The sequence below is a fragment of the Phocoena sinus genome, chromosome 2 (genome assembly GCF_008692025.1).
Source record: "Phocoena sinus isolate mPhoSin1 chromosome 2, mPhoSin1.pri, whole genome shotgun sequence".
NCBI classification, from domain to species: domain Eukaryota; kingdom Metazoa; phylum Chordata; class Mammalia; order Artiodactyla; family Phocoenidae; genus Phocoena; species Phocoena sinus.
In genome coordinates this window covers 69,850,875-69,876,787 of record NC_045764.1, presented here as the reverse complement: position 1 = coordinate 69,876,787, position 25,913 = coordinate 69,850,875, and the positions used below count along the sequence as shown (strand labels likewise).

The window sequence follows — 25,913 nt, the reverse complement described above, 5'->3', positions numbered from 1 at the left end:
TATTCTAGGGACCTGGGGGCAGAGCTCAGAAGTTTTCAGAAGGCTTACCTTTTCTTTTAAATTCATCTATTCCGTGGTAACATTTAATATAAAAATAGTGTTTGAAATACTTTATCATTTAAAGTTCCTAACTCCCCTTGCCACCCGAAATCTTCAAGTAAAGTTGGTTGATGCCCTGGGTAGCCTCTGTCTACGCCTGCCCCTGGCACAAGTCCTCAGGGTCAGGGGAACCGCAGTGGGAGAAGCAGCACCTTGGAAGGCTTTGTGTTTTTTTTTCAGAGAAGAAATTGATCCTGGGGGGCGGGAGTGAATGAGGAAGTGCGAGAAGGAGGGACACAAGGTGGCTGGTGTGTTGGGAAGGGACAGAGATTTGGGGGCTCAGGTTTTCGAGGCCCAACAGAGGGTGGGATGGGGACCCAGGGCTCTAAGGCATAACAGAGCCACAGCACCACGGGCTGCCAGAACACTCCTTGATCCTAGGTGACTTTCTGCTTCTCAGGCTCCAGTCTCCCCACCTGCGAAAGGAGAAAACATTCCCCCCTCTATAGCCTGGTTAGTTGTGCTGGGGATCCAGTATCATACAGTCTCCTTGGAGAAAACACCAGGGTCTCCCTAAACTCCGCACGCAGTTTAAGACCATAAGAACTGAAGTCATGCATGGGTGAGAAACAACTTGCAAGCAGTTTTTTAAAAAGCGAATCCATGAGGGTAGAGGGCCTCCCCACCCTACCCTACATGTGTCTTCCTATTTCAGGTCAGGGACAGAGGTCTGTCAATAGAAAGGTGAGCAGTCTTAGGACTGGAAGCACCAAAGAGCCTCTGCTGTGAGAACAAAAATCCACTTGTCGGGCTTCCCTGGTGGCGCAGTGGTTGAGAGTCCGCCTGCTGATGCAGGGGACACGGGTTCGTGCCCCGGTCCGGGAAGATCCCACATGCCGCGGAGCGGTTAGGCCCGTAAGCCATGGTCGCTGAGCCTGCGCGTCCGGAGCCTGTGCTCCGCAACGGGAGAGGCCACAACAGTGAGAGGCCCGCGTACCGAGAAAAAAAAAAAAAAAATCCACTTGTCTTCAGATGCATTTCCAGAGGGTTCCAAAGTCACAGACCTGCAAAGCGAATGGTCCCACCCTCTCTTTTGACAGATGAGGACCCACAGGCCCTTCGTGGGGAAGGGGACTGCCTAAGTCTCAGTGTGTGTCGGGGGATGACAGGGACCCAAAGGCAGAACCCAGGATGCCTGCCTCCAGACCTGGCCCCCCTCACAGCTCGCTGAGGTCTTCCCACAGCCTCTTAAAGGAAACCACTCCTCTAAATCTTACGTTATGATGTCTGTGAGTAAATGGTTAAGACCAGCACAGGACTGCCTACAGAGATGCAGAGCAAATGACGGACATTCATGGGGTTCTGAGGGGTGCTTCACAAGAGGGATGCTGGGGCAAGAAGGAGTTCCCTGAAAGATGGACTGGTGGCCACTCACGGTCAGGCAGGGTGGAGCGCTCCACTACGGAGCCGAAAGGCCCGTCCATGTCCACGCCGTGGGACTGTACTGCAAACTCGTATTTGGTGAATGGCTTCAGCCCGCCAATGAGGATGTCTTCTCCAGAGCTGCCAAGGCAAGAAACGTGACCAGGGCCCTCAGGCACACCCTCCTAGCAGGGCAGGGCCCTCCAAATCTACTCCCCTACCCCAGCCCCATGGGGGCCACTAACACCATGCAGAGGACCTGCAGAGAGGTCTGGATGTATCAGGCTCCATGTCCAATCCCCAAGCCAGGCCCCTCTTCCAGGAAACATTCCTGGATTAATCCACATCATTCTCTACCCAAGGGACCATCTCTGATGCTTCTTTTCCTTGACTTAATTTTACTTCAGCTGCCACTGTATATATCTATTTCTTTTTATGCTTTGTTTCCTCTGCCAAACAAACAGCTCCCCAGGTCAGGGTCTCTGTCTCCCCATTTAACTGGGGACCTCTCAGGACAGCAGCTGGGCTGTCTCTTCCCCGTCACATGAAGTTGAAGAAATAGGTCTGTCCTGCGTGACACTTCCTAGGGTTGAGTACAAGGCTCTCCTGTGAGGGGATGGGACTGGATGGAGGCCCCTCTTCCACCTGGCACCATCTGGTCATCAGACCCTCAATGTGCCCCCAGTTTAACACATGAGTCATGAAATGTCCCTGAACCCCCAGGTCCCCTCTCCTCATCACCACCTGCTGCCTTCTTCCCCACCGTCTGCTCTTCCTCCCCCTTCGCAGCATCAGCCCCCTCTTCCCACCTGGTGTAATAGGTGACCAGGGAGGCATTCCTGAGCCCCCAGGGGCTGAAGCGCACCGTGTAGTTGACAATCTTGACTGTGGTGAAGTCTGGTTTTTTCCACCGAAGCCAAATGGATGTGGAGCTGTTTGATTCCGCATGGACATGGGCGGGGGGCAGGGGTGGCCCTCGCTGGATGGGCAGGTCTGGAGGGTGAAAATTAGAGTGTGGGAATGGAGGGAGGATACTCATCCCTCAATATGTATGGTGGTTTGCAGTTCCCAGGGCACTTTCTTTTACCCAGTCTCTTTTGATCCTGTGAGTTGGGTGGCACCATTCTCACTTCACAGATGAGGAAACTGAGGCTCCCAAGAATTTAAGTGATTTTTGCCAAGAGCATACAGATAGCAGACTGTGGAACACTAGTATGTAGGAATGTAATAGAGACAGCAAATCATGGCAATTAAGAGCACAGATTCTGAAGCCAGGCTGCCCTGATTCAAATTCCAACTCTGCCACTTAGTAGCTGTGTGACTATGGAGAAGTTAATTAACCTCTCTGTGTCTCCATTCCCCATTCTGTCAGTGGGGCAGATAATAGTACCAACACCTCATAGGGTTGTTATGAGGATTAAATTAGTTAATGTTTGTAAAGGACGTAGAAAAGTTTCATGGAATGAATGTTTGTGTCCCCCCAAAGTTCATATGTTGAAATTTGAACATATGGTGGGTCCTGTCTTAGGGATTAGTGCCTGTCTTTGTCTGTTCAGGCTACTATAACAAACAAACGTAGACTGGGTGACTTATAAACAACAGAAATTTATTTCTCACAGTTCTGGAGTCTGAGATCAGGGTGCCAGCATGGTCAAGTTCTGGTGAAGGCCCTCTTCTGGGTTATAGACAATTGACTTCTCACTGTATCTTCAGAGCAGAAAAGGGAAGCAAGCTCTCTTGTGACTCTTATAAGGGTGGTAATCCCATTCATGAAGGCTCCACCCTCATGACATCATCTAATCCTAATTACCTCCTATTACATCACATTGGAGTGGAGGGTTTCAGCATATGAATTCTGGGGTGACACACATTTTCAGTCTATAACAGTGCCCTTATAAAAGAGACCCCAGGGAACTCTCCAACCCTCTTTCTGCCACGTGAGGACACAGCGAGAAGATGGCCTATGGTCTACGAACCAGGAAGCAGGTCTTCACCAGACACTGGCTCTGCTGGGGTCTCGATCTTGGACTTCCCGGCCTCCAGAACTGGTTGTTCAAGCCACCCAGTCTATAATATTTTGTTGCAGCAGCCCCAACTAAGATCCTGAGCCTCAGTTTCCTGGTGGGCCACAAAGGGATACCCTCCCTCCCTAGAGCATAGGAATAATCTGATAGACGGTGCAAGGTAGGTGGATGTATTTTAAACATTGTTTAAAGGTCAAACTTGGAGTCAGAAGTCACTGATGAACCATGGGGTTTTTCTCTGTCCAAACCTTCCATATTAGCACTGTTCATGGATAATGAAAACACGGTAAGCAGACCTACAAGACAGTGCACAAGCTGGAGCTTCTCTCTGTAACCTAGAAGAGCCTAGTAGAATGGGTTTGCGGGTAGCTGAAGCTTCCAGACAACCTGACCACCAGAACTGGCCCAGAGGAAAGGGAAAGGAGGCCACCCTGTTGACTGAGACCTCCTCCCCCGCTTCCCCAGCCCCCTCACCTGGGGTGGGAGCCTTTTCCGTCTTGCCCTTCCACACTGCCGCATAGCCATCCTCGTGTTTGTTGAATGCCACGAGCTTCACTTCGTACAGCTGGCCAGGGACTGGGGAAGGTCATGGGGGTCACTCACTGGCTAGAGGAACCTCTGGGGTCATCTCCAGCCACTGACCCCGCTTGTCCAGTCTCCCACTGGAGCTATGTCCATCTCATCCCTCCCCACCTGGCCCTCCTCACCTAGCTGGGTCAGCTCATACTGCTTCACTTTCTTCTTGAGCCGGACAGGACCCACATCCCAAGCCTGGTCTCCACGGCCCCCTGGAGGGCCCTCACCATCTGCCTCCTCCTCCTCTGTTCCCACCTCTCGCCAGTACAGTTTGTAGCCAGAGATCTGAGCGGGGTGAGGGGGTGGCTGCCATGATACGACCAGGGACTCCATCCTTGCCCGTACCTTCAGCTCTGCAGGGGCAAAAGGGACTGCGGACAGAGGCGCAGGAAGGGAGGAGGGAAGAGACACGAGGAAGCAAAAAGCAGGAAGACAGCATTGAGTGAGAGCCTTGCCAGCCTTCTCCCAGTGCATCAACATTCCGCCACCGGCCTAAGGGCCAGGCCCAGGCTCGGTCTAGAGCACACCTCACTCCTCCACGAGTGCTGGGAATGCAGGGATGTCTCCTGGGCATTTGCAAAGAGGTCAGCAAGGAGCACCTCTGGGGCAGGGCTCTAGAATTCTTCTGAAGGAATGAATGCTTGAGTACCGGCAGGTAGGGGATCCCAGGGATTGCTAAAGCCAGGAAGGAGGGATGGAGCCATTGGAAGTGGGGAGCCCTACTTGGAAGCCTAAGAGTGGGGCAGCTCACTATGTGTCTGATGCTGTTCTCACAACCCTATAAAATAACAAAACACTATTATCCCTGTTTTACAGATAAGAAAACTGAGGCTCGTAAAAGTAACTTGCCCAAGGTCACACAGATAGTGTGTGCGCCAGGTTTTGACTGCATTTAACCACTCTACTATTGGGCCTCTCAGCCAAACCCACAACGATCATAATCATGGAAGCAGCTACTATTTAACAAGTTTTAATTATGTACTAAACATTTTGTTTACATTAATTAATCCTCATGCCACACCTGGCCGTAAATGAAGTCTTAGAGTTGTGACTGGTCTGTCCAAAGTCACACAGCAGATGGACTTCGCCTCTTCACCCATCCTCCCTTGCCCATCGAGCAGAGGGAGCCATGGAACGTCTCTGATGGAGGAGGTGGCTGGGTCTGGGTTCCAAGGGCAAACATACACATACATACATAGGCACACGCATCACGCCACTGTCCCCTCTGACCCCGTACCGTGGCTCTGGTTGTACACACTGGGCGTCCTGTGCTGCATCCACTGGGAGGGGGCCCCGTAGCCGGTCCCTGTGCCGGCCGAAATCCGTACTCGATACACCTTGTTGGGCTGAAGCGAGTTCAGTGTAAACTGTGTCTCATTCCCTGGCACCTCGGTGGAGAAAATCTGATCTGCTGGGACAGAAGAGACTGGCTCTGGGTGGCCACCTAAGGACCAGGACTCCTAAATTCCCCTACACCGACTTTTCCACCTCAGGTCCTGGTTCCTCAGGGCCCATCAGAGCCTAAAACCCTCAGTGCCCAGACGGACTCCATGCTCCAGGGCTGACTCCTGGGCCTCCAACTCTGGCTGACACAGCCATCAGCCTCGGCTCAGAGCGGGAAGAATCATGGCACACACTCCCCGCCGCCCCAGGAGCTGTCAGTAACCACCCCCCACACACACACCAAGGTGCTGGCATGAGGCACTGGCTGTGAAGGCCATCAAGCAACACCTACCTTCCGGAGCCCTGCCAACCACCCAAGCCCCCTTCCTCACCCTTCCCTCCCTCCCCACCCTCATCCTGGCCCCCAGCCACTCACCTTCTCCAATCTCTCCATCCCTTTCACACCTCGTCCCCTAGATTCCTGACATCTGTCCTAACACACACACCCCCATGCCTCATTTCTCTCAATCCCACAAGCACACCCTCCACCTCCCTATCCCTCACCTGCTTTTTGAGCTGGAAGGGACCCCAGGGATTACCTAGGTTACCTGCCTCATTTCACAAAGAGACTGAGGCAGGGACTCAACAGAATTACATACCACAACCGTAGAGGAGGTGGGGCTAGACCCCAGGCCTCCCCCTGTCTTGAGCTAGCCCTCTTCGCCTTCCCTTTCTCTCCTGCCCTCCCAACCCCCAGCCCACCTTCCCTTTTTCCAGGTTCACCTTGCCCTACTCCACAGCTCTGCTCAGGCCCCCAGCCACTCTGATCAACCCTTCACACCAATGATTCCCAGCCAGGTGGAGCCCGTGTCCTGCCCCCACTCACCTTCCTTTCCCAAACCGTACTCTATCTTGTACTTCACCACCTGCCCATTGCTCAGGCTGGGGGGCAGGGGCAGCCACACCACCCTGACGTCCGAGGGGTTGGGGCTGGACAGGGAGAGCTGGGGCGCTGCACTGGGGACTGAGACAGAAGAACATCTACGTGAGCTCTGCTCCACCGACGTGGAAGGTGAGGCCCAGGAGAGGTCAGAGACTTGCCCAGGTCACACAGCAAGTCAGAAGTAGGCCCAGGACCAGGATCTGAGGGAGGAAAGGGAGCCTCTCAGGGGAGCCCCAAGCTGGAGATGAGGGGACATCCTTTCCACCCTGAAGCCAGAATAAGGTTGGGGGCACAATCGTCTACATCCGATGGATCGTCACTGGCTCCTGTCTGACTGGATGGTACATGGGTGTCGGGGAGAAGAGCCATCTGATACAGGCAATCATGAGACCTGGGCTCAAGTCCCAGCTGTACTACTGACCTTGGGCAAGTCACTAATTTTCTGGACCTCAGTTTTCCCAACTGTAAATTAAGGAGAAGAACCCTCGCCCACTCCCTTACAGGGCACAAAATAAGGCAGGTAAAAGTGCCTTGGTGAACACTAGTAAAGTGAAGCTGAGCTACCATCCCCAGGGAATTCTCTGGGCCCCAAGGTGCCCACTGCAGGTGCACAGGCCCTACCATCATCCAGTGTGTGGACCAGTGCTGGGGTGGAGGTGCGGCTGGCCCCCAGCTGCGAGTAGGCCACCACGTAGAACTCGTAGTCTGTGTTGGGTTCCAGGTCCCGAACCTGTAGCTCAGTGGTGTCGTTGTTCACTGCAAACTGGTATTCCACATTGTCCATGCCTGAGTGGGTTAGGGTTAGAGGACAAACGGTCTGTCACAGGGCAACCCCCGAGGGCTTGCCACCTGTAAGCTGTCTAGGGATCCTTCATATTGTCCCAGTCCCTAGAATAGCTTCTTTATAGCTAAATCATTCCAGATAATCTCGGTGGGAGAGTATAAACTCCCCTGACTTCTAGTCCCACTGTATTAATTCCTCCACTGGTTAGGAAGTCTCTTCTAGCCTCTAACTGAAGTGACTCCTGCTGCAATTAACAAGCTGGCTCCAGGAATGCCAAGCCATTTTCCCTGGGAGGAGAAGCATCCTCTCCCTCCTCTCTTATAACAAACTGTGGCTAAGGGAGAAATGTACTAACCCATTTCTACACAGGTCTCTCCTGTGGGCTCCCACCCCATCCCGTTCTATCCTATCCCCAAAGGCAACCCTTCAATCATCCAGCCTGTGCCGCGCTCCTCCCCGCCCACCAGAGCCCCCGCGTAGGTCTTTGCTGGGGCCTCTTAGTCCCGGGGAGACTTACCCCGTGCCTTCTGGTAGTGGAGGGAGAAGCCGATGATCTGCTCGCTGTGCAACTCGGGCCGCTCCCAGGCCACCAGAACGGCGGAGCTGCTCAGCGGCGTGGCGGTGACCCGCGTGGGGGCGCTGGGCAGCCCCTCGCGCACCACTACTGCCAGAGGCGCGGCGGCGCACGCCGTGCCCGCGCCATTCTCGGCCACGCACTGGTAGTAGCCGGCGTCCTGCAGGCCGATCTGCGTGATGACCAGGCTGCCGCCGCCGCCCTGCACCTTGACGCGCCCGTTGGGCCGCAGCGGCTCTCCGTCGTGCAGCCAGCGCAGCGTGGGCCGCGGCTCCCCGGACGCGCGGCACACGAAGCGCGCGGTGCTCGCCCGCGTCCGTGACAGCGCCTCCGGCGCCTGCGAGATGACAGGGGCAGCTGGGGGAGGGGAGGGGGACGCTGACCGCGCGCTCCGGCCCCCAGGGGCACTGGCTCCCGCCCCCCAATACCCGACGGACTCCCGCATCCCCTCCACTCATTCTAACCTCTTCCTGACTCACCCGTCCCCCCAAAATACCCTCGGCAGTGCAGCTGTAGCTCTCTTCCGCCTTTTACCCCAGCCCCACACTGACCATTCTCTTTCTCTCTCCGAGTTGTCCCCAGGCCTCCTCGGCCTCCCCTAAATACCCTGGTTCCTCCTGGATCTAACCCTGCTCCCGCACTTACCATTTCCTTCTCCCCTACCTCCCAGTATCCCTTACCTATCAGATTTACCCCTCAGCCAGCCCTGAGCAACCCTGCCCCTAGTTTTCTCCTCCCAGACCACTCCATCTCCCCGCAATAACCTCAGTCCCACCCCTCCCCACATTACCTGGGTCCCACCCAGACCACCCCTCCCCTCTGCCCCCACTCCATCCTCCAATCTCTTTCCACCACTTTCTCTCCTCTAATTACCTAGTCTGTCCCCTCCAATGCCCCACCCCCCGCCCTATCCCTTTTTCATCCTCCAGCACCGCCCCTCAGTCCCTCTGACACACCCACTCGCCCTTTTACCCCCCTCCTCTCTCCTCCCGGCCCCGCCCTAGCTAACCCGCCCCACTCCGGTCTCCCCAACACCTACTCCGCGGTCCTTCGCCCTCCCTCACCCTCCTCCCCTCCTCACCCAGCACGCGGAGCTCTGCGGCCGCGGTTGCGAAGTCGCGCGTGCGGGGCTTGTTAGCTCGGCAGACGTAGACGCCGGAGTGCCGGGGCTGCGCGCTGGTGATTAGTAAGTTGGTGCGGCCCAGGACGATGACATCGGTGGAGATGGGCTTCCCATCTGCGGGAGGAGGGAGAGCGCTGGAGCAGGGAGCTGAGGGCTGCCCCTCCATCCACTCTCCGGACCTCGGGAGACCCTCTACACCCGGGTTAAGAGAACACAACAGTCGCTGGCTGGGATCTCAGTTCCTCCGCTTGCTAGACCGATGACTTCCTCTGAGCCCTTAGTGTCTCTGTCTGTAAAATGGGGAGATGGTCCCTCGCTGGAAGGGCTGCTCTGAGAGCTTAACGAATAAAGTCTGTGGGACTGGCTGGCACAATGCAGGCACATAAGAAGTGCTCGGTACACCAGTCAGTTATTACCATTACCATTATTATTAAATTCATTTCTCTCAAGAAGGACTCTCCTCCCATATGGTCTTAGCCCAGTGCTATGATGAACATACGGCTGGAAAGGTCTGGACCAGAACCAAAGATCTGAATCTGTGCAGACTTTTATCTTGATGTGAAGTGAAAACCATTTTAAAAGCCCTTCCCTTATGGACCTGAACAGAAAATCCAGGGAAGAAATGCAAATGGCCAATAAACAAAAAAGTGTTCAACTTCACAAAATCAAAGAAATGCACATCAAAACACAGATGTTCATTTTCACCCATCAAATTGGGAAAGTTTTTAAAAAATAGTATGAGAAAGGGTAAATGCTGATAGGGCTAACAGGGGCTCCACCTTGACCTTGAAGCCAGGATTCCACTTGTGGGCACTCTGTGGTAGGGAGCTGTGAATGGGGCTGATCACTGCCGTGTTAACTGTAATAGTGGACAACTGGGAAGGACTTAACAATTCAATAGCAGGAACTAGCAACTTAAATTATGGCGACATTCAAATGATGGACTATCATAGTTATTAAAATTATTTTCAAAAAAGTTTTAAAGATGGGGAGATGTTTATGATATACTGTTGAATGAAAATAGGACTTGGAATTGTAAGTATAGCATGCTTTCAATTTTGGGGAAAAATGTACATGTGCATAGAAAAAATCTGGAAGAAAATATGCTCATATGTTAACAATTTTAATCTCCGAGTGGTGGGATGTTTTCTGTTTCTCCTTTTCCCTAGTTTTCTACAATGAATACGTACAACTTTTGCCATCAGAAGAAAACAAAACAAAACAAAAAAGCAATGCCCCTCTGACTTAGTTGAGTAAGTTCCTAGACTTAGTTGAGTAAGTTCCTAGAAAAAGAACAGTGCCCAGGGGCAGGGATGAAGTCCATTTCCAGCTTCTCTCTTCCCAGTCTCTGTCCAGGAGTGCTATTAGCAGAGTTTCTCCAAGTGAGATCCCAGAGCCACAGGTGTCAGGACCCTCTGGGACAGCAATTCTCAAATCCTTACTGTGTACACAAATAACAGAATCTCGGGAGACCTTGTTAAGATGCAGAGGCCTAGGGCACCCCAGATTCTGCATTTCTAACTCTGGCCAGGAGGTAGGTCCAAAGACCACACTTTCTGTAGAAGGACCTCAGACACTTGTTAAGCATTAAAAATCCTGGGTCATGACTCTCCAGGCATAAATGGAGGGAGTCCGCAGTTTTAAGACGCTCCCTGGGATTGGGACTGACATATAGTACACACTACTATATACAAAATAGACAACTAATAAGGACCTATTGTATAGCACAGGGAACTCTACCTAATACTCTGTAATGACTTATATGGGAAAAGAACCTAAAAAAGAGTGGCTATATGTATATGTATAACTGATTTACTTTGCTGTACACTTGAAACTAACACAGCATTGCAAATCAACTATACTCCAATAAAAATTTTTTTAAAAATTAAAAACTAAAAATAAAAGAGAAGCTCCCTGGGTCATCTTGATGCCTGGTCAGGATTTGAGAAACACTGATAATAGAACTTCTGGGTGACACAACAGGCTTACTGCAATAATAGTACGAGGGTCCTGCTGGCCCCAGGATCCCCCTAACTAGGCAAGTGTCACAAGTCCAAGGAGGCCGGGCAGGTCAGGGAGGCACAGATACCAGCACTGTTCTTTCTCATCAGCTCGGTGGGGGTATGTAGTCATTTGGGTTATTATTTTTCTTTAAACTCTACGTATTCATCACGACATAGTCTTGAATGTGAGATACAAACTTACAAAAAGAAGGCAGTGTGGAGTTGTATACTGAACCAGGGGAAAAAGGGTAAGAAGAGCTGGGTTTGGGACTTTCTGGTGGTCCAGTGGGTAAGATTCTGAGCTCCCAATGCAGAGGGCCCGGGTTCGATCCCTGATGGGGGAACTAGATCCCACATGCTACAACTAAAAGAGTCTGTATGCCTCAACAAAGATGTCGTGTGCCGCAACTAAGACCGGGAGCAGCCAAATAAATAAATAAATAATAATTTAAAAAAGAGCTGGGTTTAAGACTTACTTCTGCCATCAACTTGGCACAAGTCACTTATCTCAAATGGAAACAAAAATAATCCTTGCTTTTCTTCCATACAGGGCTGTAAGGGGTGGTGTACCAGAAAGAGAACAGGCTCTAAAGTTTGGGTCCTGGCTTTCCACCTTCCTCTCCGAGCCTCAGGTTCCTCATCTGCCCACTGGGAATAATAGCCCTGGCCCCGACCCTCCTCCAAGGGCTCCAGCAGGAGAGTAGGTTGCATGCTCAGTAGACTGCAAGGTGACGTTTGGCCGGCACCCTCATTACCCTGATAGCATCGATAGCATCTCCTGTAATGCATTCCCACCTGGCACTCATCACTTGCTGCCTGATACTGTCAAGCGTCTCGTCACGGATGTGTGCTTATCTCCCTTAAACAGACTGTGAGTTCAGAGGGAAGGCCCCTCCCCCTTTTTTATTCACTGTGCCCAGCATGAAGCCAGGCACACAAAGGCGGCAGCACACTGGGTGGACCAGGAGGTGCTGTGTAGTTAAACAGACCAGCAAGAGGGTCCAAGTTCCACCTGACTCGCTGGCCCCTTTCCAGCTCTCACACATTCACTGTTGTGAGGACTGGAAACATAGCGTGGAAAACCGAGCTCAGTGCCCCACCCGCCAAGTAAGGTCTCAAGAGTGATTTTGTGAGTGGCAGACTTAGCGCGCTTCGTAAAGGAAACTTGCTACACGGATTGATGATTAATTTTGTCCAGGCTCCCTATCCACACTCAGCCCTGGGACAGGAGTTAGTTCCTACCATACCAAAGGTCGGTGACCATTGCATGGTCACCCTTATAGCTCCTTGACTTGGGGATGCGTGAGATGCCACACCCTTCCTCTCCCATGCCCTCGGGTCCCCTCCCTCCACTTACCCTGTCGGACCCAGGACACGAAAGGGGTGGGGTCAGCAGAGGCCACACACTCCATCACCACACTCTGGCCAGACACCACGGTGGTGTTCTCCGGGGCTGCCACAATGACCACGTCCTGCCCCCCGATGGATGCCAGGGACCCTGGAGAGAGGGCAGGCCAGCAGGCAGCTTTACCATCAGGCGTCTTCACATGCAGCACCTCACCTGATGCTTACAGTCACCTGGTGAGGCAGGTGGGGCAGGGAGCAGCGAGGGTTCCATCTGACAGATGGGAAAGCAGCTGTGTAGTTCAGCAGAGCTGGGACTGGAACTCAGAGCTCTTTCTCTGGGAGCCAGGAGAGGAATAACCTGACCTCCGACACACCACCCCCATTCTCCCCTGTCAGATTGAAGCCACCCTCCAGGCAGAGAACCAGCAGGGTCAAGCGTGAACTTGGAAACAACTATACCCCAGTTTAAAACAAAAGAAAAAAAAAGAGTAGACTTGGAGTCTGGACTTGGAGTCAACAGTTATAGTTTCTAGTTCTAGCAAGTCCTTTCTCCAGAGGGCCTCGATTCCCACGTGGGAAAGGCAGGGGATGGGTTCGAGTTTCTGCCAGCCTGGCAGCCCCCTGAGCACTAATTCTCTGCCAAGTTCTCAGTGTGACCCTGGGTCCCTGGGTCAACATGGTGAATACCCGGTTTGTCCAGCAGGTGGAGGCAGAGACCCCGGGCACGGGAGGGAGCGCGAACCAGACTCAGCGCGTCAGCTAAGCCCTAGGAAGCAGGGTAGGAGTGGAGGTGTAGGGGATGAGGAGGGGGATGGGAAGAGAAGAACGGAGGGGCGGGGGTCGAGGGGAGATGCCATGGCAAAGGGAGGCAAGGGAGAGGCCCTTGTGGGAGGCCCGGAGTGAGATCTACTGAGCACCTGCTAGGCAGCAGGCACTTCCCAATCTTATCTCAGCGATTCTCACCACCTCCCTGAACTGGACATTTGATAAGGAACCCAGGGTCACGCAGATGGTGAGTAGAGAAGGCAGGATTCAAACCAGGTCGTTCTGACCCCAAAGCCTGTGTCCTTCCTACTGCATCACCCTGGGACGGGAGATTTTCAGAGAAATGGAGAGAACACGAGCCCCAGACCATCAGGAGCCAGATGCACAGCAAGCAGCAGCAGGGTGAATCCCCTTCAGGGCACCCAGAGGGCAGGGGACCAGGGCTTCGGGGCACCGACACTCCTCCACGGACGCCTCACCTCCCCACCCCTGGACGCTCCACCCAACTCAAGAGAACACAGAGCCTCGCAGGAAGAGAGCCCTAAACTGGGAGTCTTGGGTTCCTGCCCCAGTTCTATCTCTGACTTGTTGGGGGGCCCTGCCTTCTCTGGGCTTTATCGCCTTGCTAGTCACTTATTTGAAGGCAGGCCTTGGACTACTTGAGGCCCCGCCCAGCTCCAAAATGGCCGACTCCAGAAACCCCCAGGTTTCCGCACCCAGGCAGCCCCCTTACCTCTGTGGGCCACGCGGAGGAGGGCCTCCTGGCTGAAGCGCTGGTTTGCTGAGTTGGTGGCCACGCAACGGTAGGAGCCTGCATCACCTTTCTGAACGTCCAGGATCTGGAGGACCCCATTGGGAAGGGTGATGAGCCTTGGGAAGAGAGAGAGGGCACCTGTGAGGTGCGCAGGAGCTCCTCAGGGAGGGTAGTACGCCCAAACAGTCCTGGACCCACCTTCCCCTCTGGCCTGAAACACCTAGAGCAGTTCACTTTCAAGGTTTACTCATAATAAAAGAAATGCAAATTAAAACTACAAGATACCATTTTCACCTATCAGATTAGCAAAGGTCAAAAGTGTTTTTTTTAATTAATTAATTAATTAATTGGCTGCGATGGGTCTTCGTTGCTGTGCCTGGGCTTTCTCTAGTTGCGGTGAGCGGGGGCTACTCTTCATTGTGGTGCACAGGCTTCTCATTGCAGTGGCTTCTCTTGCTGCGGAGCACAGGCTCTAGGCATGTGGGCTTCAGTAGTTGTAGCACGCGGGCTCAGTAGTTGTGGTTCGCGGGCTCTAGAGCACAGGTTTAGTAGTTTTGGTGCACGGGTTCAGTTGCTCCGCAGCATGTGGGATCTTCCTGGACCAGGGCTCGAACCCGTATCCCCTGCATTGGCAGGCGGATTCTTAAACACTGCGCCACCAGGGAAGTCCCGAAGGTCAAAAGGTTGGTTTTTTAATTTTCTTTTTGTTTCTTCTTTTTTTTGGGGGCCACATAGCTTGTCCAGTCAAAAGGTTTAATAACACCCTTTGTGGATGAGGGGATGGGGGAAGGCAGTCCTGTCTTGTTGGTGGTCATGCCAAATCAATACACCCTCTTTCAAGGGCAAGCTGGTGATATCTTACGATCAAACCTGCATGTGCCTTTTGAACCAGCAACATCACTTCAAGGACTTTATCCCACAGATATTCTTGTACATGTACACAAAAACGTATGTCTAACGATATTCACTCCAGCCCTGTCTGTGATAGCAAAAGACTGGCAACAGTCCAAATGTCCATCTGTAGGGTGGAAACTAGCTAAATCGGTCTGGGTACATTCACACAATGGAATGCTAGGCAGCTGTTAAAAGGAGGCAGTTCAATGTGTACTGCTATAAGACCATCTCCAAAATATGTATGGTACAGAACAGTGTGTGTGTAACGCGTACACTTATATGCTTTTGCACTGAATGTCCCTGGTAATAGTGGCTATCTCTGGGGAGGGGACCTGGGATCCTGGGACCTGTCAATGGGAGATTTAATTTTCATTAAATAACCTTCTGCATAGTTTGAATTTGTTTACCCCCTGCCTGTATTACCTCTTGTCTCCCTGATAAAATCCCTTCTATTCACACTATCTCATCTGAACCTTGAAACAAGCCCAAGGGGTAGAGGGGATCACAGCCTTCATTTTAATTGTGACAAAACTAAGTCTTGGAGGGAGTAGGGTATTTTCCCAGGGTCTCACAGCTCGAGCAGAGTTAAAACTGGAACCTAGGGCTTCTGGTGCCAAAACCCACGTTCTTCTCACTTGCTTGTCTCAGCAGCCACGAGAAGGGACGTGGAAGGGACGTGGTCTCCAGCAAGTCCCAGTCAACACGTACACTACTGAGGAGGGGCAGGATGGATGAGAGTGGTGTTCTCTGCCCTTTTGGTGAGGGTTGGAAAGCAGTTTGGGCTAGAAGGGCCCAGAGACCTTGCTTGAGAGACAGTGCAATCCCAGGCAGGGAAGTGCCCATGGGAGCCAGGGTGGTGGGAAGCAGAATGGGCTCTGGCCCAAGCAGGGAGGGAGTGGGTCTTCCTGAATCCTCTAGCTGTGATCCCTGCAGGGTCAGCTCGAGGGTGAGAGTTCTAATTTCTCACTAGAGCAAGTGTCCTGTGGATGTAGGCTGGGCCAAGGTCAGGGAGGGAATGGGGCAGCTGTGCACTTGGTGAAGACCCCTTGGCTCGTGGGGAAAGCAGGGTATGAGAAAAATCTAAACACAGGAGAAAAGAACTAGCTCAAGGGTGTTGGGAGAGAATTCTGACCATGAGCCTAGAAATCTGCTGTGGCCCAAAGACTTAGAGAAAAAACATAAACCTGCATCACTCCTTCCCTCAGCCCACAGGCAAACCCATCTCTGCCCCAGGGTCTTAACCTCAGTTCCAAGAGCTGCCCACATCAGTGCTGGGAGAGGGGACCAGAAGCGGCAGGGTGGTTGGAGAGAAAATCCTGGGCCAGGACCCAGCCTGCTGCCATGGAAAATTTGATGGGAAATGACAAGTGGGGAAGGACAAGCAGGACCCATCTCAGAAACAAGGCCCCCATCCCCATCCACGGCTCCTCCACCTAATATTCTCTGCCTCTTAAGACCCTTCCTCCTTCCTCAGTCCCCATAGCTGTTGTCAGCAGGATTCACGCCAGGAGCTGCCCACACTTCCTAACCCCAAAGTTTCTCTTTCCAGGGAAATTGTGCTCCAGGTATCCAAGAGCTAATACCTCCTTTGACAAGTAACATTGCCTTAATTACGTGTATTGATTGAATGAATGCGGGTGTGGTGCTGTTGCTAGAGCCAACACAAGTGAAATGGAACCACTTTTAGTGTTCATTTAAAATTTCTGCTGCTTTGTTAAAATGTGTTTTAAAAAGCTCTGTCCTTGGAAGAATGTCCAAGACACATTGGTTAGTGGAGGGAAAGAATTCACAAATCAGTGTTTATGAAGCAATTCTATTTTTGGAAAATAGATAAATGATATGCTAGAATGTGCGCGGAAAAAGTCAAGGGTGGTAAAGCTCACGTCATTCGTGGAGGTTTTCTCTGGGAGTGGGGCTCTTTTTTGTTGCGTTTTTAAATTTCTTGGTTACAGTGAACATTTATTAGTTTGGAAATATAAAACTTAAAAAAACTTAAATGGAAAAAAGCATGTGCCCTTGTACACTTTGTTTTGTAACTCCTGGCTCTAATATAAAAGTAGCTGTGGCATAGAGGAGAGAACTGATTCCAACATATGCGATTTTTAGCAAGTGGCATCACATGTCCAGGCCTCAGGTTTCTCATCTGAAAAATGGGTTTCATAATTCCTGCCTACTTCACAACCCCGACCCTGTTAATGTGTCATAAGCTCTCATTAGATAATGGTAACAGCTATCTGTGCTCAGTTTGTAGGTGACTTTTTTCCCTTTAAGTTAGTATGTTTTATCATTTTAAAATGAATTCAAATAAAACAAAATAGCTACTTATAGAATGAAAAGCAACCTCTAGCTAAAAGGAAGGGACCATTCTCTTTCCAAGCCTGAGCCTCAGCCTGCTGCCCGTACCCGCAAAAGGCCACTTGGACCCAGAGATTCAAGAACAGAGGAAATGACAGTTGCTCTGAATTTCCTGAGGGCCAAGGAGCCTCCACCCTGAGCCGTTCAGAGATCCACCCAGGGAAAAGGGACACTAGCCGAGGGTCACATGAGGCTGACAGACACGATGGACCCTAGGAGATGGGTAGGGCAGAGGACTGGACTAGGGAGCCTGCAGTAATTAAATCCATTAGTGCCATGGTTTTAAAGTGTGAGTGAATGGTGATAACAAAATGATTTCAAATGGATCTAGACACAGGTTTTTATTCCAGTGGTTATATATTCATTTTTATGGCTACCTTCTATTTAAGGTCAGTGCTGCTGGTTTTCCCTTTTACTGCAGTGAGATAACGTTCCTTTTTAGTATGTGTTAAAGTTACAAAAGAGAGAGTTGATTTGAAGAAACGTATTAAGTAAGTGTTGTATAAATGGTTGAGGGATGGCCAAAAATATGACAGGGGTTTGTGAATGCCTGCGATCTGGGAAACTTTGCTCTCATTGATTACTGGTTCCCGTGGAAGAAAAATTATCCCCTATCATTAGAAATTAGTATAAGTATCAGGGAATTGCCTCAGGGCCTAGTGTTTACCATCAGTTCCCAAAATATGAACAAAGACCCTTACAGAGTGTGCTTATTAACTGCCCATGTGCACAGCCTACACCAAGGCATATGGTCTCCTTCAAATCACTGGGTTGAGTTTATGAATAGCATATTTCTATGTGAACTCTATCTGGGTATGTGTAAAAATACATACCTTGGGCATAATCAAGTTGCTGTTTTAGATATTTCTTTATTCCCCCACACACACAATGTGCTGGGACATGTGAGCTTGGCTTATTTATAGATGAGGATCACTTTTCAGAGGACTTGGGGGCAAACACTCCCAGAGGCCAGGAACTGGCAGCTCCAGCCTCCTGGGAGAGGCCTGAACTAGATGTTGGGAGATGAGGGAACTCCTCTGTTTGCTGAGAAACTTTGGGGAAGTAACTTCTCTGCTCTGAGCACAGCTGGACCACTCCAACTCTAAGCCAGCCTGCAACAGGAGTTTCTTCAGACCCTGTGGCTTCCCCACTCCAACCACCAAATCATCCACCCCAGGGCTCCGCTGTCAGATACTCTCAGCACTAGCTGTGTGACCTGGGGCAAGTGACTTCTGTCTCTGATCCTCAGTTCCCTCATTTAAGAATTCAGATAACAGTATCTGCCACAGCCATACAGATAGACCTGGAAGGGGGTTCCTTACGTGTTAAGTGAAAAAAAAAAAGAAGTTGCAATATAATCCCATTTTTGTTTTCTAAAAAAAGGTGATTGAACAAAAAACCCAGTATGTACAATATGATCCAAAATTTGAAAGAGAATATTTATAAACATACAGGGGAGGGGGCTTCCCCGGTGGCGCAGTGGTTGAGAGTCTGCCTGCCGATGCAGGGGACACGGGTTCGTGCCCCGGTCCGGGAAGATCCCGCATGCCGCGGAGCGGCTATGGCCGCTGAGCCTGCGCGTCCGGAGCCTGTGCCCCGCAACGGGAGAGGCCACAACAGTGAGAGGCCCGCGTACCGCAAAAAAAAAAAAAAAAAAAAAAAAAAAACATACAGGGGAAAGGTCCAGAGGATAGACATCAAAACTAACAGAGGCTTTCTATGGGTGATAAGAGGATGAGCCATTTTTGTTTCTTCTTTTTTGGTTATATGAATTTGAAAAATGTATCTAATAGGAATATAAACTAAAAGTAAATAGAAGAAAATATGAAAAATAAGGAACACTTACCTTGAAGGATCATGGGAAGGATTAAGTGAGAAAACACAACTCTAATGAAGCGAAGCCTCTTGTGACTTTTAACGCAGGGAGAGTTTTCTGCTCTCTCCCACCCTCTCTGGGGGCTGTCCCAGGAGTAGACTCTCACTTGGTTCTCATCCAACAACTCGCTCACAGCGGTGAGAGGCTCCACATTTAAAAGGCATAGAACTTGGGACTTCGCTGGTGGTCCAGTGATTAAGAAGACTCTGTGCTCCCAATGCAGGGGGCACGGGTTCGATCCCTTAGGTCAGGGAACTAAGGTCCCACAAGCCATGAGGCAGGGCCAGAAAAAAAAAAAAAAGAGGCATAGAACTTAAAATGTCAGCGCTAGGAAGGCTGGGTTAGCATTCCCAAGGTCTCCTCCCTGGAATGCTCATTCCTAGGATGTTAACAGTGTTCCTGCAAGAGGGGCTCTGGGCAAATGAGTCTAGGAAGCATTTGGTTAAACAAGTTAAACAGGTTTCTCAGTACAGGGCTTCTCAGGACCTTGTCAACTCCAAGAGGGAGATTTATAGGCAGTTTCCTCATCTTATTTGACTGCGGAGTACTTTTTTTTTTTCAAGAATCATCTTTAGGGACTAACGTTCTAAAAAGGAACACACTTTGGAAACCGTGATCTAATCCAACCCACTGGACCATTGGGGCTGACTGATCACCAAAGTCAACAGGATCACTTATATCTTGACCTCTCTCACCCTTCTTCCTCACTTACAACTGTTGCAGAGATGTGGCCTGGGGCTTTTCTATCTAGAAGTTTCTCTTACACTCTCACCCCTACCTAGACACGGGCAAAAGTCAGAGGAGTTGGGACAACTCAATACACTGAAGACAGGTTAGTTCCAGGGTAGGGAGATCTGGAAACCAGTGTTTCTGAGCCTAAGGAATCCCACCTCTGCTGGGAGAGGAGAGCGTGAGCTGGTAACTACAGCTAGAGAGATGCAGGGAGAGGACGGCAGCGTGGCTGGGAAAGGCCTTTGGAGCCACATTTCCAAAGGTGTAAGACTCCATGTGGTGGCAGCCGAGCCATGAGTCCAGTTCCAAGACCACAGATGCAAATGAGCCTCGTGCTTTCTGGACATGTTGTGTGTACATCTGGGCCTTCCCAGGAGGCCGCAGTAGGGATCAGGTCCTGGGTCTAGCCTATGCTTCTCTTCTGCCCTAGAAATCCTTCCCTAGGATTGCTCCATTGCCTTTATGGGGAGAGAGGAGGGTGAAACAGGAAGGACCTCCACAACCTGGTTATCAGATGCTGCACCCCACTGAGTGGAACTGAGAGAAGAAGAGAAGTTATGCATCCAAGGTAGAAACTCCAGAGGAACCTGCAAAGGGAAACCCTCTGGGCCCGGAACAAACAACAAACGTTCTGCCAATGGCTCACCGTGTGGCCTTGGTTAAAGCACAGCTCTTCTCTGGCCCTTGGTCTCCTTCTCAATAAGGCAAGTGGTTGGACTACATATGCTCTGAAGGACGCGATAACTGCTCTCTACCCAAGCCCCATAGCTTGGTGGGTGGCTTTCCTCCCAGGGAGCAAAAACTTCTGACACAACTTCTCTTTGGGACCAGAAATGGGCTGAGTGTCAGGTGGTGGTTGGCTCCTAAGTCAGTTTGGACAAACGGAGCCACCCTGACTCTAAGAAGCCCAGTTCCTGAGCACATCCCAGAGCCCTCCTTGGCTGCCCCCTGGGACCCACTCTCCTCTTGCCCACAGGACACTCACCGAGGCTCCTCAGGCACCGTCACCTGGTCCTTCTCCCAAGTAATGACAGGTGCTGGCAGCCCTTCGATGTGGCACTGAAACCGAGCGGTCCCGTTCTCCTCCACCGTCTGAGACTGTGGGTGCAGGGAGAAGCCTGCAAGTGCTGGGGATGAGGACAGTGAGAAAACGCAGGGACAGGAGAGGAACACAAGAAAGGAGGCCACAGCGAGCAGACAGGAAACACACACACACACATGGACACAGAGAGACACAGGTTGACAGAAACACATGCAAAAAGAATTCAGACCGACGGAGACACAGTTGGAAAGAGGCAGTCGGAGAATAAGAAGTGGTGATGACTGGTCAGATGCTGCAGGCAGAATGAATTCCAAAGTCCCCCTGCCTTACATCACCATATGGTTGGACTACAGTAAGATGTGCATTTCTTCCGGCCCCCAAATTGTTTCATGGTGATCTGTGCCTCCTGAGAACCCCCGAAGAGTGAGTGAGCTGGACAACACAGCTCGGCTCTACACACTCCACCTGTGGGGGTGGGGAGCACCTTTGTGCCCCTGACGTGCTTATAAACCTCTCTGGCAGGCTTCCTGGAGGAGAGCACAAGTCTAGACTCTCAAACTCACAGGGAAGGAAAAGGAGGAGGAACAGAAGAGCAGGGAAGAAGTGAGACTATTGAATAGTGAGGCAGACAATACCAGGAAGGGACCCACTGAGCAGCAACAGAGGCAGGGAAAGGGGGCGTGGCTCAGAGTCAAACCTTTGTGCAAGTATCTAACTGCAGACCCCACTTCCCACACCCCACGTCTTATGGGCCTCAGCTCAGTCCAAGATGTAGCACTTACTGGCAAGCTTGACCACCGCAGCCTGGCTGGCCACCACTCCAACGGGGCTGCGGGCCAGGCATGAATAGCTGCCCTCAATGACCTCTGAAGCCCCAGGGTCAGTGCCGTCGGGAGCTGGCAGCTGGGACAGCCACAGGGAGCCATTGGGTAGCAGGCGAAGGTGGCTGTGCTCGGGCAGGATGCCTCCATCCTTGCTCCACGTGACGCTGGGGGGGTGTCCCGCAGTAGCCGCCCCCAGACCGCAGTCCAGCACCGTGGCTTGCTCCGGGTCCAGGATCACTTGCAGCGGCCCTGCTCCACAGCTCAGCGACACGATCGTCTTCCGGGGCAACGGCTGCTCCCCTGCGTAGAGGAGGGGTCACCAGGGTCATCAGTGTGTGTCCTCCTACATCCCACAGCCTCCGGAGCCCGAGTCACCCACCCCGGGTCGAGGAAGGCAAACCTCAGAGAAAGAGGTCTCACGGAGAGACCTGTGTCTGGATCCTGGCTCTGCCTCTGACTAACTGTGATCTTGGGCCAACGGCTGCACTTGGTTCCCAATCCTTCCCCCGCTGCTCAGCTTCCTCATCCACAAAATAACACAGTTCTTAGCAAAAAAGTAGAAGCAACCCAAATGCCTGATCACCTGATGAACAGATATATTACTCAGCCATCAAAAGAAATGAAGTACTGATACTTGCTACAACATGAATAAACCTTGAAAACTTTCCTCAAAGTGAAAGAAGTCAGTTACGAAATGCCACATATTGTATGATCTCATTTCTGTGAAATGTCCAGACTAGGCAAATCCATAGAGACAGAACGTAGATTAATGGTTGCCAGGGACTGGGGAGAGGGAAGAATGAGGAGAGATGGCGAAGTGATCGAAGGTTTCTTTTTTTAGGTGATGAAAACGTTCTAGAATTAGATAGTGGCGATGGTTGCACAACCATGTGAATATACTTAAAACCACTGATCTGTACACTTTAAACGGTGAATTTTGTGGTATGTGAATTGCGTCTCAATTTAAAAAGACATAGTCATTCCTTCCTCAGAGGGCTGTTGTGAGCGCTCAATGAGATGCTGTGTGGTAAAGGAGTACAGCACAGTGGCTGGCCTGGCACAGAACTGGGGCTCAGTAATGTCATTCCCTCTCCTGGAATCCCACAGATCGTCCTGACCACTATTAGCCAAACCACTTCTGCCGCAGTGACTGGGAGAGGTAAGTTCTCCTTCCTGCAGCTGATTCCCCCAAAGCCACGCAGCAAGCCAGTGCAGAACCCAGTCCCTGACCTTCTCCAGATGCCCCAGAAGAGCCTGCAGCTCCAACACTGCCCTGGCCGCAAAGGGAAGAGCAGGAGAACAATGGAGGAAGGGAATGCCATCCCAGGGTCAAGGCAAAAACACACAAATGCCAAGTTTATCATTTTAACCAACATCTCAGCAAGGCCCAGTAACCGTTATTCATAGAGAAATAGTTGGTTCTCTTCCAGTTGTATCTTCCAGACGGTTGACCTGCTGCCTTCCTGTCCCATAAAAGCTTAATGGCCCGAGGTGCCCTCTTATCCTCTGGCCTGACACCTTGCTTAAAGGCACAGTGGTGTGTCTGAGAGTGAGCCAGGGACAGAGGTGAGGACACTCATCACAAGGCAGGCCAGGGCTGACAGAGCCCTGTCAGGGGCATGCAGAAAGCACAACGGCTAAGGACTCTGGCGACCCTCAGTTCTAGCCCTGGCTCTGTCACAGTCTAGCTGTGTGGCCTTGGGCCAGTCACTTCCACCTCTGGGCTCTAGTTTTCTCCAATGTAGTGGGTGATGTCGAAGATTCTATGATGGTAGGATTATTCAGTGAGCTGGACTCACCTACTCCTGAACAGATACAGAACATCATCTAGACACACACACAAAACTGTAGACACGACCTGCCATACCTAAACACGTGCTCCCCCCGTCTCTGCCACACTCATCAACACCTGGACACACATATATGCCAACACTTAAACCCCTGAAGAGGATCAAGACTGAGGGGAGAAGAGAGGTCCTAACTGGCTGAGATAAGGAGGCCAGGGCAGAAGCCAGGCCTCTGACACCACAGTGGGAAGGACAGACAGACAGGGTCTGAACAGGCCTCTGCCTTTCTTCAAGGCTCCGCTGGCACCTCCAGCTACACAGCTGGGCTCAGCATTACTAGTGGGTGCAGCGAGGAGAAGGCAGCCCTTGCCCTCACTCAGTTTCCAGTCTAACTGGGGAAACCAAACTGGCATTTGCATCACTGAGGGCCATGTGCTGGGGTGGCGAGAGCATCTGACCTTGGGGCAGAAGGTCAAGGTTCCAGTCTTGCTGCTCCACCTACCAGCCACTTTACCTCTCTGGGGCCCAGTTTCCACATCTGTAAAAATGAAGGCGATACTATGGAGCCTGTGAGGATTAAACAAGATGATGTGGGTCAGGTCTCCAGCCCAGAGCCTAACGGGCATCAGTCAAAGAATGGGAGCTCATTCTTTAAAGGCATTTCATAAACTGGAAAGGGATGTACAAATGCAAATCGCTATTCTTAACATCCAGTCCCTTCTCTATCTGAGGCCCTAGATTCTGATGCAAACACAGTGGGGGGAAGGCCAGCCCGGGCTCTCAGCCCAGTGGCTTCCAATTGCCCCATTCCAGCCGCTGAGCAGTCGGTTTGAGTTTCAGGGGAGAAAAGCCCCACATGACACGAATCCCTGAGCCCTCCGGCAGCCTCCCTACCCCCCAAAGCACGTCCGGGGCTTGGAAAATCCCCCGCTGCGCTGAACAAACAATGTGAACAGTTGGGGCCCGAGCAGCTGCTGGGTCTGTCAGCAGCCTGGGCTCCTGCGGGCAGGACGGCGGCCAGAGGGGCCGGGGCTTGCTGGGGAGCCCAGAGGAGGCTCCGATTCCCTTCGTGAATATTCATGGATCAGCAGATGTCTGGCTGCCCCACCTCGGAGGAGCCCAGCACCCAACAAGGCAATGCGGAATGGGAAACCAACAGGGATGTAGATGTGGGGAGAACCCGGGATCCCTGGGGGGGTACAGGGCTGTGCCAGGAGCCCAAGCCGGCCCACGTTGATGGAAACGTATGCAGAGCCTGAGATTGCTCATTTTTTTTTTTTTTTTTTTTTTTTTTTTTTTTTTTTTGAGATTGCTCATTTTATAGATGGGGAAACCGAGGTCCCAAAGGGGAGGTTCTCACCTCTCTGGGAGACAGTCTGGGGACATCCTGGGCGTGAACCCAGCACTGAGGAGACAGTTGCTCCCAAATAAGAGGGTTCTCTCTGCCCCAGCACCCAACCCAACTTCTGTGCCCAGGACATGCCTCCTTAGGGGCTCACCTCAGGTGCCACATCCCTCCGTGAAGCTGCCCCTGCCTTCCCCAGGGAAGGGTTTTCCTGGGTCTCACATCATGTAGCCACTTGGAGGTCCCTTAGCCATTCTTCCTCTTGCCTTCTTGCCTAAGGCGGACCATGGCATGTGGCGGGACAAGCCTTGGCCTGGGGTCAGAGTTCTGGGTCCATCGTGGGTTGTATGACATTGGGTCCGCTTTCCTCCTTTCAGCCTCGGTTTCCCCAGTCTTAAAATGAAGAGTTGCCACATTTCTCATTTTCACCAAAATTCTCCCAGCGGCAGAGGAGAACGTACTCAGGAGGCTTGCTGACTACCTGAAATGTTTTTATTTTGAAACCTCTGGCACATTTTGCATCCTATTCTATTACACAGCAGTGTTTGTTTTAATGTAAATGTGGTTCCTACACCACCAAATCTTTTTGGAAAAGTGATGCTCTAGGGAGTGGCCCTTGTTTGTCCAGTGGTTTCGTGGCTGTCCCTTTCCTGCCACCACACCCCCCATCCCCTGTCATGGCAGACCACCAAGCCCCTCCCAGGAGCACTTCTCAGTGCTCCCTCTAAGGACTGGGTGGACATAGCGGACCCTTGCTGTTGGCTAGCGTTCTGCCTCGAGGGGAACTCCCTCTCCCACAATCCCTTCTCCTCAGTCTCCTCCGTGGTACCCTGCCAGAGACATGGAGTATCTATGCTTAGGAGCCCCAGGGCCATCTCTCAATCTCCTCCTTCTGACATTATTTTACCCATTTACAGGACAAATTAGATTTTATGAGGCCAATTAGAACCCAGACAGAAAGGAGGTTCGCTGCTGAGCCCCAGGGCCAGCTCAGTGCTCTTTCGTGGGACTAGTGCGGGCCTGGCATTAGCCAGGGTTCCATTCTTCAGTGAACTCTCAGGAACTGAGAGTTCCTGGGACTGGGGGATGGGGTGGGGAACAAAGCCGAGATGCCTCCTTCATTAAGCCAAGAACTTGCCACAAACATCAATGCCTTGTCATTTTTTAATCTCAGGGCCCACCAGATTTACAACTTGTTTTCGGTCCACACGGGCAATTCTCCACGACGCCATCGCCACTCTCCTCTCCTAGGAGACACAAGTCAGTTTCTTCCAGAAACCTCCTTCCCCGCCCCCCACCTTGGCCACCTCCCATACCACAC

The 25,913-nt window shown here is 51.7% G+C and overlaps 1 protein-coding gene across 5 annotated transcripts in view; it reads right to left on the bottom strand.

Moving 5' to 3' along the window:
* Positions 1 to 25,913, bottom strand: part of IGDCC4 (immunoglobulin superfamily DCC subclass member 4) — a 37,700-nt gene that overhangs the window by 6,498 nt on the left and 5,289 nt on the right. For 4 of the 5 annotated variants that reach the window (XR_004348590.1, XM_032623684.1, XM_032623686.1 and 1 more), the window contains exons 2-14: positions 21,419 to 21,760; positions 20,580 to 20,721; positions 13,717 to 13,853; positions 12,229 to 12,369; positions 8,827 to 8,982; positions 7,689 to 8,102; positions 7,009 to 7,173; positions 6,331 to 6,468; positions 5,299 to 5,469; positions 4,193 to 4,432; positions 3,960 to 4,061; positions 2,271 to 2,454; positions 1,475 to 1,602 (exon numbers count right to left, since the gene is read on the bottom strand). Coding sequence is in view for 4 of the 5 variants with exons in the window: in XM_032623684.1 (XP_032479575.1) it covers positions 1,475 to 1,602; positions 2,271 to 2,454; positions 3,960 to 4,061; positions 4,193 to 4,432; positions 5,299 to 5,469; positions 6,331 to 6,468; positions 7,009 to 7,173; positions 7,689 to 8,102; positions 8,827 to 8,982; positions 12,229 to 12,369; positions 13,717 to 13,853; positions 20,580 to 20,721; positions 21,419 to 21,760 (2,460 nt within the window). In the remaining variant the exon portion in view is untranslated. The remainder of the gene's footprint in view (positions 1 to 1,474; positions 1,603 to 2,270; positions 2,455 to 3,959; positions 4,062 to 4,192; positions 4,433 to 5,298; positions 5,470 to 6,330; positions 6,469 to 7,008; positions 7,174 to 7,688; positions 8,103 to 8,826; positions 8,983 to 12,228; positions 12,370 to 13,716; positions 13,854 to 20,579; positions 20,722 to 21,418; positions 21,761 to 25,913) is intronic. The other variant, XM_032623685.1, reaches the window with a different exon arrangement.